The sequence below is a fragment of the Cupressus sempervirens genome, chromosome 3 (genome assembly GCF_028749045.1).
Source record: "Cupressus sempervirens isolate cs-2001-9-10 chromosome 3, ASM2874904v1, whole genome shotgun sequence".
Classification (NCBI taxonomy): domain Eukaryota; kingdom Viridiplantae; phylum Streptophyta; class Pinopsida; order Cupressales; family Cupressaceae; genus Cupressus; species Cupressus sempervirens.
In genome coordinates, this window is record NC_143120.1 from 534010267 (window position 1) to 534030413 (window position 20147).

Consider the following 20147-nt stretch of genomic DNA (forward strand, 5'->3'; position numbering starts at 1 on the left):
ACATAGATAGGTTGACACAAATCTTCTTTCTCACATGAAAACATATCATCAACTATGGCATGGTATTCCTTTTTTGCAAGCTTAACCTTATGACAAATTTTTGGATGCATGTCAATGTAATCTTTGAAATGAAAGTTCTCCCTAACATATTGAGGAAGAGTATTATACTCCTCAAGTATGCTAATTACTTCCGTTTTCTTGTCTAGTGGCAATGGATCCTTTCTAGAAGAAGATGATGATCCACTAGCATGTCCAAATTTCCTTGACATAGAATCATTGAACTGCTGCAATTGAAGCTTGAATTTTTTTTGTGATTGTTCCCATTCTTTCCACAGGGTTATATCTCTTAACAATTTTTCCATAATGAACTACCACGCTGACCAATTGAAACTAACATGCCAGAGCAAAAATCAACCCTGTACTGCTAATATGAACTATCAAAACTTTTGATCTAGTACCCAGATGCCAAAATGAATTATCAAAATTTTTTAGCCAGTACCCAGATGCTGAAATGAATTATCAAAACCTTTTATCCAATACCCAGATGCCAAAATGAATTATCAAAACTTTTAAGCCAGTACCCAGATGCTGAAATGAATTATCAAAACTTTTTATCCAATACCCAGATGCCAAAATCTGTTGTGACAATTTCTTACAAACCCTACAGGTTGGCAGGATGTAGGCTCTGATACCACTGAAAGATCCCTAATAGATGCCCTTGCTGATCTGCTGTAGTTTTTAAATTAATAAACTATATTTTCCTGTGATTTCTTTGATGGTCTTTGAGAATAGACAGAAGTTGCAAAAGGTTTTGTTTTTGTTTTGTGTTTTTTGATAGTTTTCACAATAGTAATGAATAATGAACAATAAACATGAGAGGAGACTGAAAATAAATAAGAACATAGAGCCAAATCACAATTGCTATAAATCGTACTAGGTAGATTTCTGATTTATAAAGCCAAACAATAAATCCAATGCAGTTCCAAGGAGCTTACATCCAATAATGATGCCAAACTGCTGCAAATGGCAGCCGTAAGACTGCAAGGAATCACGTCCCAGCTGAAAGAATCAATCTGTAACGCTGAAACCATAAATCTGCAACCTGAATCCACAATAAAGAATGGTGTACTCTATCCCTGATAGCAATGCACACTGTCTGAAGAATCCAATGCCAATAATTGCTGAGGGCTATGTCCCAGCCAATCCAAAACCTGGGGTTTGCGTCCCAGATGAAGAATTGCTCTCTTAGAGCCAATTCACAAGAACAAGTTTTTCAACATGCAAAAGATAATCTTAGAATGAAGCTTCCATCTCCTTATAACCTCCTCTCAATTGCAAATCGAACCCTAAGTGTCTCCAAGTGGTGTTGTGTAGTGAAAATGTTATAATTTCTTATTTTAAAGTGGTCATGTTACTAGAAAATGACCTTTTTCCTCATAGATAGAATTCCATTCACTGAAATGCCCTGAGACCAAAGAGAAAGATTTAAAGAATTTTGAGACCTTTCCAACGAGCTATCACACCATAGGATGTGCATCCAGATGAGGCCAAAAAACCCCTTATTACTCCAAAATGGCTAAAACTTAACCTTATTTAATTTATTTAATCACCAACTTAGGAAATATTTAAATATATTAAAATATTTTCCAAATGGTCCCAAAAGGCCCAAAATGACCAATCAAACATGAATCTAACCTTGTCACCTGTCTGTGACTAATGCCGGAGAAGATGTGTCAACTGGTAGTCCATCTCTAAAATCTAGGGATGCTCCTAAAAAGTAGGAGACAGCCCCAATCAACCAAAATGGAGTCTCAATGACTCCCTTGCTGTGTGCACCTCTGAGAGAACTGTCACTAAATTGAGAGTTCTTCCTAAAAAATAGGAGATGCACTCTAAGTCTCCAAAACGTTCGCCGAGGTCTCCAAATGCCTCCTAGACCACTCCTAGTCAATCCCTACAAATTAGGAATCCCTCCTAAATTGTAGGAAACTGTTGTCTACTGCTCCAAACTACTTGGGAAGCTCATGCATGACTCTCAAAGTCCCTGGGTTGGTTCCCTCTACGCTCTGCGGGCCTATGGGAACCAGATAATAGACCAACCCTGCTAGAAATGTTGTCACTAAAGAAGGGCAGAAATTGGGGACATGACAAATACAATAACATGCAACAATTCAAAAAATACAATCTTCTAAACAAAAATAATAGTTAGATTGGAAATATAAATTAAATATGTCAAAAGGCTAAGTTTGCGTCCAACCTTCAAATGCTTTTTCAAGGGTTTGCGTCTTAGAAGAAATAACCAACGACTGTTTTCAGCTCCCAGATTAATATTTGTTTTGAATATTATAATCTTCATATATCCTCCCATGTAGAGTCTGTTGCACTTTTATCACTTTTCTTAATGTGCTGCACGCATCATTAAGCAATGTGGGATAAAACACCTTTTTTGTCCTTTAGTCACTTAAATGAACATAGTACTTTTAAAATAAAGTGACAAGTTAAATGAACTTTTAAAGTCACTTAGCGAGTAAACCATATAATCGTTAGGCATTAAAATAACTGACCAAACGAATTTAGATAAGCATGTGCAATAGCTCGTTGGAAAGCTCTTGGTGAGACGCTTCCAACCCAACACTGAGATATCATGTATACCGAGCTTTGTTTACTTACTAAAAATAGTAAGCATCCAGACAACCTGTCATAACTGCTCTGATGGGTCCGAAACTGGAAATGTCTAGGCCAAATCTCGAACTAAACCCCATAAAGAACCTTCTTGCCCCAAAACCTAGGTGAAGTGAGCCAGCAATACTAAATTATAATGTCCTAGAAAAAGGGGACATTACAATCCTCAACCATATCTAGTAAGAGGGGGCTACTCAACTCATCTTCACTAGTAAGAGGGGGCTTTGAACCTCGCACCACAGATGGAAACTACATCAATCATCCCCTACCAATAAGGAGTCCTCTTACATTTATAAAAACATTTTAATTAGCATATTTCAAATTTTCAACATCAAGTTAAAAGTATCAAATTGAATTTAAATTTTAAAATTTAAAACTTAAAAGTTGAAAATGTAAAACAATCAAATATAAATGAAGTTGAAGTACCTGGCTGCTATAAATGGAATGTTGCAGAAAGACCAAAACTTGCAAATTGCTCTTATTCCATCTTCATGTATCTCCCTATTCCAACCCAAGCTCTCAAATGAGGATTGTGCACAGGAGTGGAACGCGGTACAAAAAAGTTGTCCAACCTAAATTTTCTGACTCTAAGACGAAAGGTAAAGCCAGTACTACTAGAAGTGGTAGCAGCCGCAGCACCACTAGCAGTGTAAGGAATAGATGTAGAAGAAGTATGACTAGCAGAAGCACTAGGACAATAGGGGGGAAGGGAAGAACCTCCTCCAACACAACCTACTAACTCAGAAACATTTCCAGATGAGCATGGAAGGGAACTAGAACCAATCTAAGCTAACTCTTCCAATTGTTTTTTTTTTAATTCCCTAAGTTGCCGGTTCGCGGTTCGGTTCTGGGTTCGGGTTCGAGAACTGGTTCGCTGGTTCGACAAAATTTTGAAAAGGGGTTTGGGTTCGTTTGTACAAAAACATGTAAATTTTTTTTTATTTTTTTAAAATATATATATATATATATATATATATCTTTACCAAGCATGAGTTAGAATTAGAAGTAGCATAGTAGCATAAACACATTTGAACAACAAAAAACTTTAAAACAGCATAAACAATATAGTAGCAAACCACAACGATCATTGGAACCCCTAGCGACTAGATCTCTTCCCTTTCATTTGAAAAATTCATAACTGTATCTGATTAGTTTATGCAGATCAACAGTACGTTTTAATAAAAATTTCTTCTTTTCATAAATTTATTTACCAAACTCTTATTATGATTAACATAATCGATTGAACGTGGTTAAAAACTAATTAGATCTAGCTTGCAGAAGGTAAATCCCTTTGACCAGCTGAATATTCTTCAATCTCTTTGGGCACAATCTCCCAAGCACTGATCAACAACAGTAAACTGGAAAAAGACCATTCATGGAGGCCTTTGGATAACACAGTCTGACGTCCCAAATTCAATATTCTTTAATACAATTTTTAATATACCTAGAGGAGAAATAATCAGCCAAACAGTGATAGACAATGTGGTAAGTAGCTGCCCCACCTGACCATATTCATGTGACCGTAACTTTCTTCTACAGGGCAACATTTCCCAATAAAACATTGTTTATTGTTTAGTGTTTGAAAAATTCATATTGCTACTCAAATAGGCCCTAAAATTCCTCGAAATTGGTCATGGTGGTCGCCACATGTTGAGCATCTTCTCTTGTGGGTGTCTCAAATTTAGTAGCATTTTGATTCAAATAGGAAGTGTTTTACAGCTAGGGATTACTCAACACTAAAAATCTGTGGCATTGTAATGCCTACCAACCCAGACCCAAGATGTATCAACATAAATTAAATTAAAACATGCTGTAATGTGGAAAATTTATATGTGGTTCTTCTGGGTTCGAACCTTGGTCCGAAATTTTATATGTGGTTCTCTTGGGTTCGAACCCTAGTTCGAACCAGATCGAACCAGGCCTCCAAAAACGAACCCAGGTCGAACCGGACCAGAACCACGAACCGGTTTGAACCAGTACGTGGTCCGAAGGGGGGGGAGGTACCCGTGCAACTTAGTTAATTCCTTGTTCATATTTTTGCAAGGCTACATAGCAAAAATGTTAAGCCTCAACAGTTGCAGCTCTACAAGGCTCAGTATCATGACCACGTATGCCAACAATATGGTATTTCAATCTATTTATTCCTCCACAGTTAATGGTTTTGCAAAATAGGCATTTTGTTTGAGTTCTAGTTCTACCTGAAAAGTCTATGGTGAACTTCCAACACTCATCTTTTTTATTGCCTTTAGAGAGCTTGGGTATTTTACCTCCAAGAGCCATTATGAGTAAGGAAAAATGTAAAGGTTGCTGCAATAAGACATTTTAAACCAAATATTACCATTTAAGCATTGTATTTTATGAAGATTTAAAGTAAAAAAAAAACTCATAAACAAACAAAAAAAATTCATCAAAAAAACCCAGTAGAGAGAAAAATATCATCAAAATCTAAAAAATCAACTCTTACCTCTTTCAAATGCTTTGGGAAGTGTTGAGAAGAGCTCCTATAAACTCCTTGATGATCTAAATATAAGCTCCAATGTCACAAATGCAAGCTTTTCTCCTCTTCCTTTCAGCTGGTTGCAAAACAAAGACACTCTATTTCTCTTCTATCTTGCTCTCTCTTTCTTCTTCTCACAATAGAGTGTTATGGAAGCCCTTTTAGGGTTATAAGAGTAAGAAAGAAAGAAAAAAAAACAAACATTAGAAACGTATGAGTTTTTATTGTTTTTGGCCACTTGATTTCATGCTGTTGCGGCCGAGTCAAGCTGCCCTAGTCAAGCGTCACCATGTGACTCGCAAGTCAAGCGAGTCACGCCACCTGACTCACCACTTGCGACTCACAGGTCATTATGACTCGGTTGCATATAAATGGCTCGCTGGCTCGCCTGACTCGCGGCGAGTCACATTACCCCGGTTTTCATATAGTGATTTGCATGTTGATATATGTAATGGATAATAAAAAACCCACTTTTATGCATTTAAGATATCTTATGTAATTAAATTTAATATTTAACTATAGTTTTCAATAAAGTAACATTAAAAAAAAAAAAAAAAAAAAACTTGAAATAGGTTGATTTCATAAAACATTAAAAACTATGGTCAAATAAACTAAGAATGAGTTGAAATTTGAAAATGGACCATAAAATCCACTTTGAATTTAAATATAATTTATGCTTTTACCAATAACTACCCACTTTTATGAGGTTTTTAAATCGAGATACGTAGTCCTAAAAAAACTCACATTTTCTTTTATTTTGAGCTAGACAACTTTGATTTCGACCTAAGTTAGCTAAAAACAAGTGGAATTCCAAGAGCTATTCACCAAAGGCCAAAACAAGACTTTAAACTATTTAGAACACAAAGTAAAACAAAGAAAAGACACAAAAACCTGCCAAAAATTGAGTGTTTGCAGTTAGAGAAGACAAATTCTTACTAGCAAATAATTTGGGATTCAACTCAATAGAAACCTGTTGTAAGGTTTTCACACCATCGCCCCAAAAATTTTTTGGACCCCCTCTTTTTTTAATTGCCTTGGCAAATTTTTGAGTTGTCCAAATTATTTGATTTGATTTTTGAAAATTCTAAATCTTTGACACCTTTAGGGCCAGTGGAGAGAGGGTTAGACTTATTTTCACCCAGTTTCAACCTGATTTTTCAGAACAATCAATTTCATCTTTAGGCCGGATAAATTTCATAGAGCAACACTTGGCCAAATAAAATTGTAAATTTTGTACTTAAATGATTTTTTTTTGAAAATTTGGATGCAATTGTATAACTTTAGACAATTTTCAAAAAAGTGAAATTTTGTTCGACTTGAGTTTTTGGAAAATCTTGAATTTCTTTGGTTAATTTTTTTTTCTTTTGTGAAGATCAAATCAAATTGCAAAATCGATTTTAGACTCTAGAAATAATTTTATTTTTGTCAAAAATTTTAAATTACTTGGCAAAATCGATTTGAATTAAATTGCAAAAAATTGGCTTAAAAGGATTAAAATTGTCTTGAATTTTTTTTTAAGCCTTTAATGAAATTGGTAATTTAATATTGAAAAATGGCTTTTGGCTGGCCAAAATCTAATTTTAATGACATTAATTACTAAATCATCATTAAATGGAAACATTTAGCATCTCCAAGGCATTATTTACTTTCTTTTTGCAATTTTGGTCTAATTGACAATTTTTAAAAGTAAATTTCATCTTGGCAAAGTTAATTTTGGGCTAAGCATCTAATTGGGCGCCATGTCTTGTGTTCTAATTAATTTATTTTTGCTCTTAGGGTCCTAGTCGGCCAGCTAGGGAGGATGAGCAAGTTGGGTATAAGAGGAAACTCTTTCCTCTCATTTCCTCATTCCTCACTCCTCTTTGGTGTTGAGGCGATTTTTTGACTTGGAGCAGATTTTCTCTTTCTTCCTTGAGTGATTTTCCTAAGGCCGATTGGCATCTTCTTTGGGTGATTTTTTCCAACTAGGGCAGATTGGCATTATTGTTGACAAATTTCTTCATGGTAGGGATATCTATGTTTGGTGATTTTCCATGATTGAGGGCAGATCTGCACTCTTCTTGCTTGGCGAATTTTGTGGGAGCCGAATTTTGAGGGAGCCGAATTTTGTGGGAGCCGAAATTTGTGGAAGATAAAATTTTGGTTTTCAAGAGGGGCTGTGATTTCCTCCTAGAGCTAGAGCCTCAAGATTTGCAAGGGGTTTGAAATTCTCAAGTCTGATCCTAAATTCCAAAAAGGAAATCCAGCTATTGGTAGAGGTAACTTTAAATCATTTAGAGTTGAAAGGGGGTTCTTAAGCTGATTTCCTTCTTTCGTTCTTGTCTAGATATTGTCTCCCTTGGTTCTTCTTGCATTCATTGTCCACCACTTTACCATCCCATAATAGAGCAACGAGATGGAGGATGGTAGTGCAAGCAAGAACCCTAAGGAAACAAACACTAAGAAAGACAAAGAGGATATGATGCCCAAAACAACTTTTTTCTCGAAAATGAGGCGAATAACTGATACCAATGTCGGTACAGTAAACCTAATACGAAGTCTAGTCCTAAAATCCAAACGAAGAAACCTTTTGGCTATTGGTAAAGGTAATTTCGAATCATTTAGAGTTGAAAAGGGTCCTTAAGCGGATTTCTTTCTTTCGTTCTTTTCTAGACAGTGTCTCCCTTGGTTCTTCTTGCATTCATCATCCACCACTTCACCATCCTATCATAGGTTGACAAGATGGTAGGTGTTAATGCAAGCAAGAATCCTAAGAGAACAAACACTAAGAAAGTCAGAGGATATGATGCTCAAAACAACTTTCTTCTCGAAAATGAGGCGAATAATCGATACCAATGTTGATACAGTAAACATGATGCAATTAAAGGACAGGCTAAAGGAAGGACAATCCCCTTTGGCAAAGAAGATATACAGAAGGTAGTTGCACATCACAACCCAGGCATCGACACTTCCATTACAACCATGATGAGCGACATCAGAGCAATACTTGATTTTGAAGACATTAGAGAAGAGGACATCAATGAGACAATACTTGGATCAAGATTGGATGAGTTAGGAAAGGTTGCTATCAGAAAGAAACATTTGAACAGCCTTTCCTCCCTCAATGCCTTTATCGGATTTGCAAAAGAGTATGAGAAGGACCATGAGAAGACGCTACGAGTAGCAAGTAGCATGGTGAAATCAGCTTAACTCAAGATGAAGTATACACCTTGTCCTCCCATGGAGGAAGTCAATGAGAGGCTAACTAGGTTCGTTGCCTTAGCTAAAAGATGTCGTCGGTAGAAATTGTGTATCGGCCGACGGGTTCCTTCGGGAAAGTTCTTTGTATCGGCCGACGGGTTCCTTCGGGAAAGTTCTTTGTATCGGCCGACGGGTTCCTTCGGGAAAGTTCTTGTTATGTAGCCGACGGTGAATAGTTTGTAACGGGTATAATGTACTTAGTCGACGGATACCTTCGGGTACCTTCGGGAAGCATTGTAAGCATCTTATCATTATCATATCATATGAGAAAAGCATAATGTACTGTTGGCATATGCGAATAATAATAGAAGTTCTGCTATTTGTTGTTCAGTGTTCGTATCGGTTTTCAGTGTGCGTTGCTTAATTAATCCATACGGTAAACATTTGGCGCCGTTGCCCGATGGATCTGGCACGCAGGCAGGCGGAGATGAATTAAATGCCGAATCAGTTGAACAAAGACAAGAGTAGGCTAAAGGAAAAAGATGACATACGCGTTGCGCAGGAAAATTTAATTTTGGCTCAGCAGATAGAGCGTCGAAGGAGGTTTCAGAAGATTTCCGACAGAAGCAAAAGTGCGGAAGGATTGTTGAAAGAGACTCGACAACGGCTTGATTTGGTGGAAGAAGCGAGGGAGGAGTTTTTGAACCTGCATACGCCACGGGAAGAGAATCCTGACGGAAGCAGATCGACTCGCACGGCTCGGAGTGCAGAAGGAGCACGAGCGTGGAGTGACCTCTTCGTCCGAGATATACTTCCGGAACGGACAGCTACGGTTGACAAACCCTCTTCTTCACCAAACAGCGCGGAAGCAGAAAACAGCGCGGGTGTTGAAAATAGCGCGGAAGCAGAAAACAGCGCGGGTGTTGAAAACAGCGCGGAAGCAGAAAACAGCGCGGACGCAGAAAACAGCGCGGGTGTGCAAAATAGCGCGGGTGTCCAGAACAGCGCGGGTGTTCACAACAGCGCGGGTGCTCAAAACAGCGCGGGAGTGCAAAAAAGCGCAGGTACACAACAAAACCCTGGACATACAGTAATAATGGCAGGTCCGAAGGAAAAATTGCCTAAATTTGATGGTGATGAAGCAGCTGATCCCATTCGACATTGTAAAACATGTGAAACGATCTGGAGGGCGAATGGCATAACAGATACAAACGAATGGATCCGACAATTTCCCGCAACCCTACGAGGTGTTGCCATTGATTGGTTTACTGATGCCGATCCCCAGAAATTGACTAGTTGGGATAACATTAAGAAGGAGTTCATCGCAGAATTTCAACTTTTGCGGGATGACAATGAAATTGTCGCAGAGATATTCAATACCAAGCAAAAGAAGAATGAAACTGTACGGGTCTTTGCCAGGAGGTTGAAGGACTTAATCAGTAAGATGGAGAATAAACCAGCTGACGGGTTACAGAAACGATGGTTCATTGAAGGCCTTCACCCGAAGCTGCGGAAAAAGATGAAGATCGTGCCGCCATCTACATACAATGAAGCTTACACCCGAGCACTGAACCTCGAAAGTGATCAGAAGACAAAGAAGCAGAAGAAGACCAGCTCGTCCGATTCAGATGACGATGCATCCTCCGGAAATGATAGCAGCGATGACGAAGGAAGCAACAAGAAGGTTCGTGCCCTTCAGAAAGACATGCTTCGGATGATGAAGGAATTCAAGAACATGAACAAGGAACCTAAGGGTAATGACTTATGGTGTACGGAATGTAAGAAAGAAGGCCATACGAAGGGATCTTGCCCAAAAGAGCAATTTTGCGAGATCTGCCAGATTATGGGACACTCAATAAAGGACTGCCCTTTCAATTTGAAAACAAGAACACCACAGCAGGTGTTCCTGACACAGGAGGCCTCTCCGTCCGGAGGGAATGGGAACACTAGTACGGAAGGTGCCACATCAGGCGGATATAGAAACAACCGGCGCGGTCCAAACAACAACAGCACTAACAACAATGCTGGCACCAGCAACAATGGAGGAAGGAGTCGCATTCAGTACGATGCAAATGGTCGGCCAATTGTTCAATGCCGCGCATGCAATTTGTGGGGTCACTTCGCCCGGGAGTGCACAACACCAAATACACCGAAGTTACTATGCCGCTGGTGTGGACCTGGTGATCATGATGATACCAAGTGCCCAAAGTCCGGAGTAAATCTGATTACTGTAGGAACGGAGGAGGAAGAAGTTCTGGCCATCACTCGGAAGCAAGCAAAGCTTTATCCTGACCCAGCAGAAGAAAAGAGGAGACTGGAGGAAGCAAGGGCAGAAATCCAGAAAGCAACATAGGCAGAAACGACACACCTGAAGGACACGCCGAGTACTTCCGTACGGAACTGCGCAGAACAGAACATTGTTCGGCAAATTTTGCAAGCCGAGATACCTGTCAGGATAAGTGATCTGTTGCTCACTATGCCTCAGCTCCGCTCGGCACTCACAAACATGGTTCCCGCTGCTCAACTACCAGGAGAACATGGAAGGAAGCAAGAAAGTGGAGCAAGTACAGTACACAAAAAGGAGAAGGAAAGTGGCGCAAGTGCAGAAGATCCAATGTTGTTGGCCCTCTCATCCGGACGCTACCCAGCAGTCGTCGAAATGGGCATTCTCGGGACTGTATTGACGGAAACAATTGTGGACGGAGGGTCCGGTGTTAATGTGTTGCCTGAAGACATTTGGAAAAAGTTGGGACAGCCGACATTATGGCCGCCTACATTCCAGCTACTAACGGCCGATCAACATGGAATCAAGCCATTGGGAGTCCTGACAGCACAACCAGTGACGATTGGAACACAACCGTTCCTGTTGGACTTTGTCGTGATCCCACTGAAGCGGAGGGGATATGATGCCATTCTGGGCCGGGGGTGGCTGATACAAGCCAAGGCAAAGCACGATTGGAAGAAAAATACTTTATCACTAGAAAGCAAAGGCCGAAAGTATGTCATCGATCTACACACTCAGATGGTTGGAGAAGAAGCTCTATCATCAGATTCCGAAGGAGAAGATGATGAGAGGGGGCAGAGTATGGAACCCGATCAGGAGGGAGTCCTACGATTGGAAGGAGATGACGATTTGGATTCAGTACATGGTCTGTACCATTGGCAGATAGAGGATTATGAATTGTTTCCAACCTGCAATATACTAACAATAGAAGAAAACAAGATCAATGCCTTCCCAAAAGAGTTTACTCAAATAAAGGAAGGAGATGCGTCACTCGATGTCACCCCGGCACATCAGTTCCCGGAAGGAGAACCCATCAAGTATAATGAAGTCGCCTTGCAGACCATGAATTTGGGAGATGACGCTGAACCAAGGACCATATTAGTAGGGGACAATTGGGACCCCGTACTAAAAGCAGCTGCCTTCAAAATATTTTTAGAATATAAGGATGTCTTTGCATGGACATATAAGGACCTGAAGGGCGTACCACCCGAATTATGTGTGCACCGCATTCCATTGATCGACGGAGCAATACCTGTACGGAAACGGCCTTACAGAATGAACAAAAATTATGCGGCCCAGGTTACGGAAGAAATCAATCGGATGTTAGAAGCTGGAATTATTTTCAAGGTACAAACCAGTGAATGGGTCTCTCCGATCGTGATCTCCCTAAAGAAGGACTCCATTCAGATACGCATATGTGTTGATTTCCGATGTCTCAATGCGGTCACCATCAAGGATCCATTCCCGATCCCATTCACGGATAGCATTCTGGAGGAGGTAGCAGGACATGAGATCTACTCATTTATGGATGGGTTTTCCGGCTACAATCAAATATCAATCGCAGAAGAGGATAAACTGAAGACGACATTTGTCGTAGAAGATGGAGTCTATGCCTACAATCGGATGCCGTTCGGCCTATGCAATGCGCCTGCTACATTTCAGCGGATCATACTACACATTTTTAACAAGATGTCCGTCGGAAACTTTGAGGCATTCCTGGATGACTGGTCCGTATTCAGTACGGAGGACAAACATCTGGCAGCCCTAGGCGAATGTTTGGAAAGGTGCCGTCGTGCACGGTTGGCCCTGAATCCGAAAAAGTGCCGATTTATGGTCCCACACGGAAGGTTACTCGGACACATCGTCTGTAAGGAGGGCCTAAAGACAGATCCGGACAAAGTACGGGTCATATTAGAGATGCAACCGTCCACCAATGTGACAGAGGTAAAATCTTTCCTTGGACATATCGGGTATTACAGACGGTTCATCAAAAATTTTGCCAAAATAGCATATCCATTGGATAGATTAACTTGCAAGACAGCATCATTCCGATGGGACAAGGAGCAGGATGAAGCCTTTGAAGGACTTAAAGTACGGCTGGCTACAGTGCCTATCCTAATATATCCAGATTGGAAGAAGGAGTTTCACGTGCATGTGGATGCATCGAACTATGCAATTGGAGCAACCCTCGCACAGACGGGAAGCCATGGCTTGGATCAGCCGATCTATTTCGCCAGTCGGTTACTATCAAAAGCTGAACAAAATTATAGCACCACCGAACGGGAAGCCTTGGGGATGGTCTATGCTGTACAGAAATTCCGACATTACTTGCTGGCCACTCCATTTGTGTTCTATGTAGATCATCAGGCCCTATTGTATATGATCAACAAACCAGTCATTCAAGGCCGAATCAGCCGATGGCTACTTCTGTTGCAGGAGTTTACTTTCAAAATCATTGTCCGCCCCGGAAGCAAACATGTAAGCGCAGATCATTTATCCCGTCTCCGCACAGGGGAACCGGCAGACGGTGTAAACGATGACTTCCCTGACGCACAGCTATTTCAGATTGCTGCACTCCCAGAATGGTATACAAGCATCGGCGAATACTTGTCCACAGGACAGTTTCCAAATACTATGCCACCTAATGAAAAACGAAAGTTGGTGATCCGAAGTGGAACATTTCAGCTGATTAATGGATTGTTGTATAAAATGGGACCCGATCAGATCCTGAGGCGTTGTGTTCTGAAGGAGGAGATTGCACGGATACTGCAGGAAGCGCACGAAGGACCGGCAGGAGGACACATGGGACCGGACACAACTGCCCGAAAAATACTTTTAGCAGGCTTATGGTGGCCAACCGTATACAATGACGCCAGGGAATGGGTTGTCGCATGCGATACATGCCAGCGAGCTGGAAAACCCTTGAAACGAGATTTCATGCCTTTGAATCCTTCTCATGCTTAGGAGCTTTTTGAACGATGGGGTTTGGACTTTATAGGACCCCTGAAGACCAGCCGAACCAGAAGATGCCATTACATTGTGGTTGCCACGGAATACTTGACTAAATGGGTAGAGGCGCGTGCACTACCAGACAACTCGGCGGTAAGTACAGCACAGTTTATTTATGAGCAGATTATTACTAGGTACGGCATTCCGTTACAATTAACCAGCGATAGAGGAGGGCATTTTGTAAACCATGTGATCCGGCTGCTCACCACGGAGTTCAAAATTTACCACTCACTGTCCAGTCCGTACTACCCAAGGGCAAACGGACAAGCCGAAGCTACCAACAAAATCCTGGTATCAATTATATACAAATCCTGCGCCATCGAAGGGGAAGATTGGGAAGAGAAATTACCTTCTGCTCTGTGGGCTTACCGCACGGCATACAAAGTCACAACCGGCCACACGCCGTTCCAACTGATGTTTGGACAGGAGGCCGTCGTACCAGCGGAATTTATGATACCAAGCTTGCGGATAGCACTAGCCAACAAGTTGGGCGACATGGAAAGCTTAAGAGAGCGGTTGTATAAACTGAACAAGTTAGAGGAAAAGCGATTATTGGCACAGTGGGCGACTGAAGTAACACAGAATAGGCGAAAGGCATGGCACGATAAGCACCTGAAGCTAAACAAGTTTCAGCCCGGACAGTGGGTATTAAAGTACGACGGTCGAAATGAGATCAAACCGGGTAAGTTCAAGGTTAAGTGGGTCGGGCCGTACCAAATTCGAGAGGTAGGGGATAATGGAGCAATCAAATTATGGACTTTAGATGGACATGAAGTGCCTCAAGCAGTGAATGGGTCAAAGTTGAAAATCTATTACGCCCGAAAGCCTTCTGCATCACAAAACGGCCTTCGCCAGACCCCTCCGTCACTGCAGACTAATGGTGACGATGGTCGAACGGCAAATTAAAAAAAAAAAAAAAAAAATTAAAAAAAAAAAAAAAAAAAAAAAAAAGAGAGAGGACCGTACGGTTTTTACACCGTACGGATTTCTTGAAGGGAGTACGGGTTTTAAAAGGTACCGTACGGATTTCTTGAAGGGAGTACGGGTTTTAAAAGGTACCGTACGGATTGCTTGAAGGGAGTACGGATTTTAAAAGGTACCGTACGGATTTCTTACCGTACGGATTTCTGGTGGATTAAAAGAGACCGTACGGTTTTTGGCATCATGCGGATTTTCCAGAGGAACACAAGTGTGAAAGACGTACGGTTTCTAAAAGCTGGGGAATGGTACGGTTTTTAAGAAACCGTACGGATTTCCTAAAGTGAAGTACGGTTCACAAAACGCCTTAATTCTCACCGTACGGACTTCTCTTGCACTGTACGGTTTATAACTTTTGTATGCACGGGCATTTCCACAGTTTGAACAATTTTCAGGCAGTGCGGATTTCATTAGAAATACAGTCTGTGGTGTACGGCTTTCAGGAAGAGAGGAACTGAAGGGATTCTGCATTTTTCACAGGCAGATTTTTTCCTGCGTGTACGGATGGGGATTTGCCATACATATTTTTGAAGGACCTCTTCACCGTACGGCCTCATTTCTCACTGTACGGATTTGGGGAGACCATTACAAAGAGATAATGGAGTCTGCAGGTAAACGGCAGTGGAAAAAACAATTAGCGCAGGCCAGACTTGAGGAAGCCAGGAGGAGCATGGCAGGTACAGGCAAATTGAATATGGGTTCGAGTAGCAACAAGGAGAAGCGTAAGCCGGTAGCACCTCCAGCAGCAGAAGTCACACCACAGACTATACAATTTGAGGGATTAAATGGCACAGATTGCCGGAAATGGTGGCAAGAAACCCCTGAGGACCATCCGGTTAAAGCAAGCATCAGAAAAGCGCAGGTGGAATGGGCCATTCAGATGCCTGTTTTTTGCATTCGAGATTATGAAGGGTATCTGCGTACCATGATTGAAACATATGACAGAACCTCTTGCAGAAGCACATTTCAGTATCTGGGACGGAACTTAGTAGTATCATTCAAAGCAACAGATTTCACACGGGTTTTTGGCATTCCAGGGCAGCAGGGCAGAAAGATTCAGCCGAAAAAAATTCCAAAGGATGGGAAGCTATTTTTAATCAGGTTAGTTTGTGGGGATTTGACTGAAGCAGAACAGGCGGCATTAGCCGAGACATCCAAGGGAAGGGGTTTAAAGAAAACTGACATTCAAGAAGGGCCATGGCGATGTTTAATGGACTTGGTTAAAAGCAGGCTTACGGGATCCTCTAGGGCATCGGATATTACATTTCCGCAAGTATCTATGATGAACGGCATAATGACTGGAAAAGTGTATAATTGGGCGTCTGTACTAGCTGAGCGAATGCATGAATTCATGACTCTCCAGCACAAGACATTCTATATGCCTCATTACGCCATTGGTCTATTTTTGGATGCTATAGCACGGGTGATTCCATCAGAAGAGTTAGAGGCGAAGTCTGGACCATTGGTTCCAGGAGAACCTCCTATCATGCAATGGAAGCACTTGGACACAATCCCTGGGCAGAAGGGTTCAGCAGGTCAAAAGAGGCCACGGGTAGACAGGGCAGGAGATAGTGATAGTGGCCGACAGGAGACATCTTCTGAGCAAGACAGTATGGAAGAAGACGAGGGGGAGGGCGAGGATGATGAAGAGGTTCAGATCGTCACGGCTACTCCCTTGCTTTTTCCGCGTACTACAGTCCCTATGACTCCCGCATTGACACCTCGGGGTCTGCACATCGCTCACATTCCAGCGTTTGGACAAACTCGGCAACCGATATTGATGACTGCAGGATCCCACCAGGCAGCTACACTAGCCGTACCATGGCAACATGGGGTACGGCCTTCTCCTGTCCGACCAGGGGCAGGATTTGCGGTCGGCTTCGCCCACCTGGCCGCACCTGTAGACCGTGAGACTTCGTCAGCTCCTGAAGCTCTCCCGGTAGCACCACCCGGGGCGTCTGCCCTAAGTCAGCCAGCAGCAGTTGTTACAGTAGCACCGTCAGCAGAAACCCAGATACCCCCAGTAGAGAACGTATCAGATGGAGGAGCACAGAACTGTACGGATCCAGCACAGCCAGAGGTTATGGATAGAGCCAGTATTTTTCTGAGGCAGCAGTTCCAACTCGTCCCTAACAAGCGTGGCCCATCCATTCAGTCTCCCAGCTATTCTGAAGTAACACCTCTTTCACAGCCCCAGTCTCAGGAGGAGGAAACGCCACATGCCGGGATTGCACCAACAGCAGCAGAGGTGGCACCAGATGTGGGCGTGACTCCCGCCGATAAGGGAGACAATAGTGACTCCGAGTGGTCATTCGAGGACTTCGCCAAGGAGGATTATGGGTCGGATGAGGACAGGTGCAGGGACTACCTCAGGACCATGAAGTCTGCATTGAAGAAGGGGCATGATGTGGCCATTCAGGCTCTCACTCGGCGAAGGGAGTGGCATTTAATTCGAACGTATATTCGTAGGATTTGTCCTGAACGATTTCAAACTTGTTTTGGAGATAGAGGGTGGCCAACCATTGAGACACCCGAGATGTTGGCAGACTGGGCCACTGAACCAGAGCTGGGACCGAGTGACACTCCAATGATGAAGCTGGCACATGAGATCGTGGGACTGTACAAAGAAGTTTACTATGCACGGCAGCGTGCGGAGGCGGATAGGGCCGCAGACAGTGTTGCAGCTCAGAGATCCCTCGCAGTTGAAAAAGAGGCCAGAGAAAAGTTAGCCACTGATTTTGCCGACCAGCAGGCAGCCTGGGTAGCAGAGCGGGCAAAATTCTTGAAGGATATGGCTGCAGTGGTACAGGAGAAGGACGCAGCTATCCGGGATAAAGAGGCAGCAGAGCATGCCTTACAGTTGGCCAAGAGACAAGCTATGGATGCTGCGCTTCTCCTGAAGGAGGCCGTAGAAGTTAATTCACAGATTCAGACAGATCTGCGCCTCCGGACTGACCAGGTGTATGAGTTGCGTCGTCAACTACACTCTTCTGGGACTCCTCCTTCTCTCTAGTATTTCTTCTCTTCTTTAGTATGGATTGTCTCGTAATTTTGCTAGTCGTCAGGAGACGACTTTTCTTTTTGGGGGGGATGATGTCGTCGGTAGAAATTGTGTATCGGCCGACGGGTTCCTTCGGGAAAGTTCTTTGTATCGGCCGACGGGTTCCTTCGGGAAAGTTCTTTGTATCGGCCGACGGGTTCCTTCGGGAAAGTTCTTGTTATGTAGCCGACGGTGAATAGTTTGTAACGGGTATAATGTACTTAGTCGACGGATACCTTCGGGTACCTTCGGGAAGGTTCGTCGGAAAGTATTTATAACCCCTTCGGGAAGCATTGTAAGCATCTTATCATTATCATATCATATGAGAAAAGCATAATGTACTGTTGGCATATGCGAATAATAATAGAAGTTCTGCTATTTGTTGTTCAGTGTTCGTATCGGTTTTCAGTGTGCGTTGCTTAATTAATCCATACGGTAAACAAAAGAATGAAAGAAAAAGGGAGATTTATATTAGAAGATCATTTGATGTAAGCCCAAACGGCAATTTCTCTTTCTTCTAGGGTAGGATAAGTGTCTAATTCTAATTGGCCACCATTTTGGTGCCTTCTCATTGGTTGCTACTTTTTCACTTTTTTCATTGGTCCATCAATGAGGTGGCGTCTTCTCATTGGTCGATGGGGTGGCAACCCTAATTAGAGTTTCTAGGATCTAATCTGGATCGTTGATTCTGCTTTTGATCTCTACCGTCGGTTATAATTTTGGCTTCTATATAAGGCCATTTTGCTCTCATTTGTGGTGGAGTTATGTTGGAGAATTGTTGCCAAAATACTATCAAAATTGTTTTCTATTCATTGTTGTAGCTTGCATGGTGAATATACATGATCATTTTGGTGTATTGCATGGTTCTTCTCATCTCTCAAATTAAAGTAGGATTCATTTCATGTTGTTAGAGTAGAAGTAGATGGCTAATTGTATGGTGATGTTAGTGAATGTTTGATAGGGATTTACAACTAGGCCACTAGCATCTTAGTCACTGATTAGGGACCCTTGTGTGGTAAACTAGTTCTCTTTTCCTTTGAATCATTGCATGGTAAGCTTTCATTAGATTCAATCCCCATCCATTTGCTAATCTTTCCATTTATAAGAGTAGGAGTAGAATAGCGAGTAGTTGAGTAATCGAATTTCACTCTAAGAAAGTTAGGAATGTAGAAGTCATTAGAGGCATTATTGCCTACTCGCGCAATCAACATTATTTGGTGCTACATCCTCACCATCACTATCACCATCAACATCACCTGGCACTCATACAAAATCATCAGCATCTCACCAAAAACCCAAGTCATCCTCCAATGAATAGCGTAAGGCCGCTTATGTGATTACCAACAAATCACATTGATAAAACTGAGCGAGTATCCACAAGTGTAAGAAACATTGGAGTTATTCTCATGTCCCATGAGCATTAACTTTTCAAGAGAGGAATTGTGTGTTTGGTACCCTGTATCAGATATTCAATTACTAATATGTTATGTAGTGGTACAAAAACTCACATCAACATTATCTAGTGCTAGGAGGGCTAAATGATTTTATTTCTTGGATCAACTTGGAAATTTAGAGTAGAGATTGAGGAGGAATGAGTTTTCAAAGTTAGATTTGAGATAAGAGATCTCTTTTAAAGTGAAAATCAAAAAACCAATAAATTCAACAAAAAAAAAAGAGAAGATAGAAAGGTTTCTCCATGGACAGGCAAGTGGACGTTCTTCCCATTTGGTTTGATTTGAATAGAAGGTTACCTCCATTGGATTTGTCTCAACTTGCTGCATCAGGGAAGTGTAAGATACATGGCACTACAGATCCTGAGGAGTTGGATTGTTTGGTGTTTCTCTTAAGAGTGGACTTGACATTAAGAGGAAAATTTTCTTTTTCACAAATACATGAGCTTGTGGTCCTTGTCAATTCAGAGGAAGATTTTCTTGTTTACATAGAGGATATCAATAGGGAACCAAAAAACATATATGGAAGAAGTTCTTGGTGCAGGCTACATGGTCTCTCACATTCAGAGTCTACTTGCCCATCTTGCCAAGACACCACTGATTTGGTCAAGTTTCAATTGGGTTGGTATGAGGAAATATCAGTGGGGGGTGGTAAACATTTCTTTCAGCTTTTAAGTTGGACACCAAAGAATGAAGAGGGTAAGATTTATCAAGATGATATGGTTGATTCTAATGTTCAAGATAAACTAGCAAATGAACCTTCACACATTATATCACAAGGTGGAGAGGTTGGCAATAAGGAAATATCAGTGGGGGTGGTAAACATTTCTTTCAGCTTTTAGTTGGACACCAAAGAATGAAGAGGGTAAGATTTATCAAGATGATATGGTTGATTCTAATGTTCAAGATAAACTAGCAAATGAACCTTCACACACTATATCACAAGGTGGAGAGGTTGGCAATAAAATTGAGAAAACAATTGGATTTATCCAAGAGAGAGAAAAGATGGTAGGCAAAGGTCAACAT

At 41.8% G+C, this 20147-nt stretch overlaps 2 protein-coding genes across 2 annotated transcripts in view; both read left to right on the forward strand.

Annotated features, from left to right (window-relative positions):
* Positions 1 to 20147, forward strand: part of EMB2369 (tRNA synthetase class I (I, L, M and V) family protein) — a 257898-nt gene that overhangs the window by 151710 nt on the left and 86041 nt on the right. The window lies entirely within an intron of this gene.
* On the forward strand, positions 14596 to 18186 carry LOC149567518 (uncharacterized). Its single transcript, XM_089820738.1, has 2 exons — positions 14596 to 14666; positions 14708 to 18186. The coding sequence occupies exon 2, from the start codon at positions 15229 to 15231 to the stop codon at positions 17641 to 17643; it is 2415 nt and encodes an 804-aa protein (XP_089676864.1). The 5' UTR covers positions 14596 to 14666; positions 14708 to 15228; the 3' UTR covers positions 17644 to 18186.

Coding starts and splice junctions, on each gene's coding strand:
- LOC149567518 (XM_089820738.1), top strand. CDS start 15,229: ATGGAGTCTGCAGGTAAACGGCAGTGGAAAAAACAATTAGCGCAGGCC.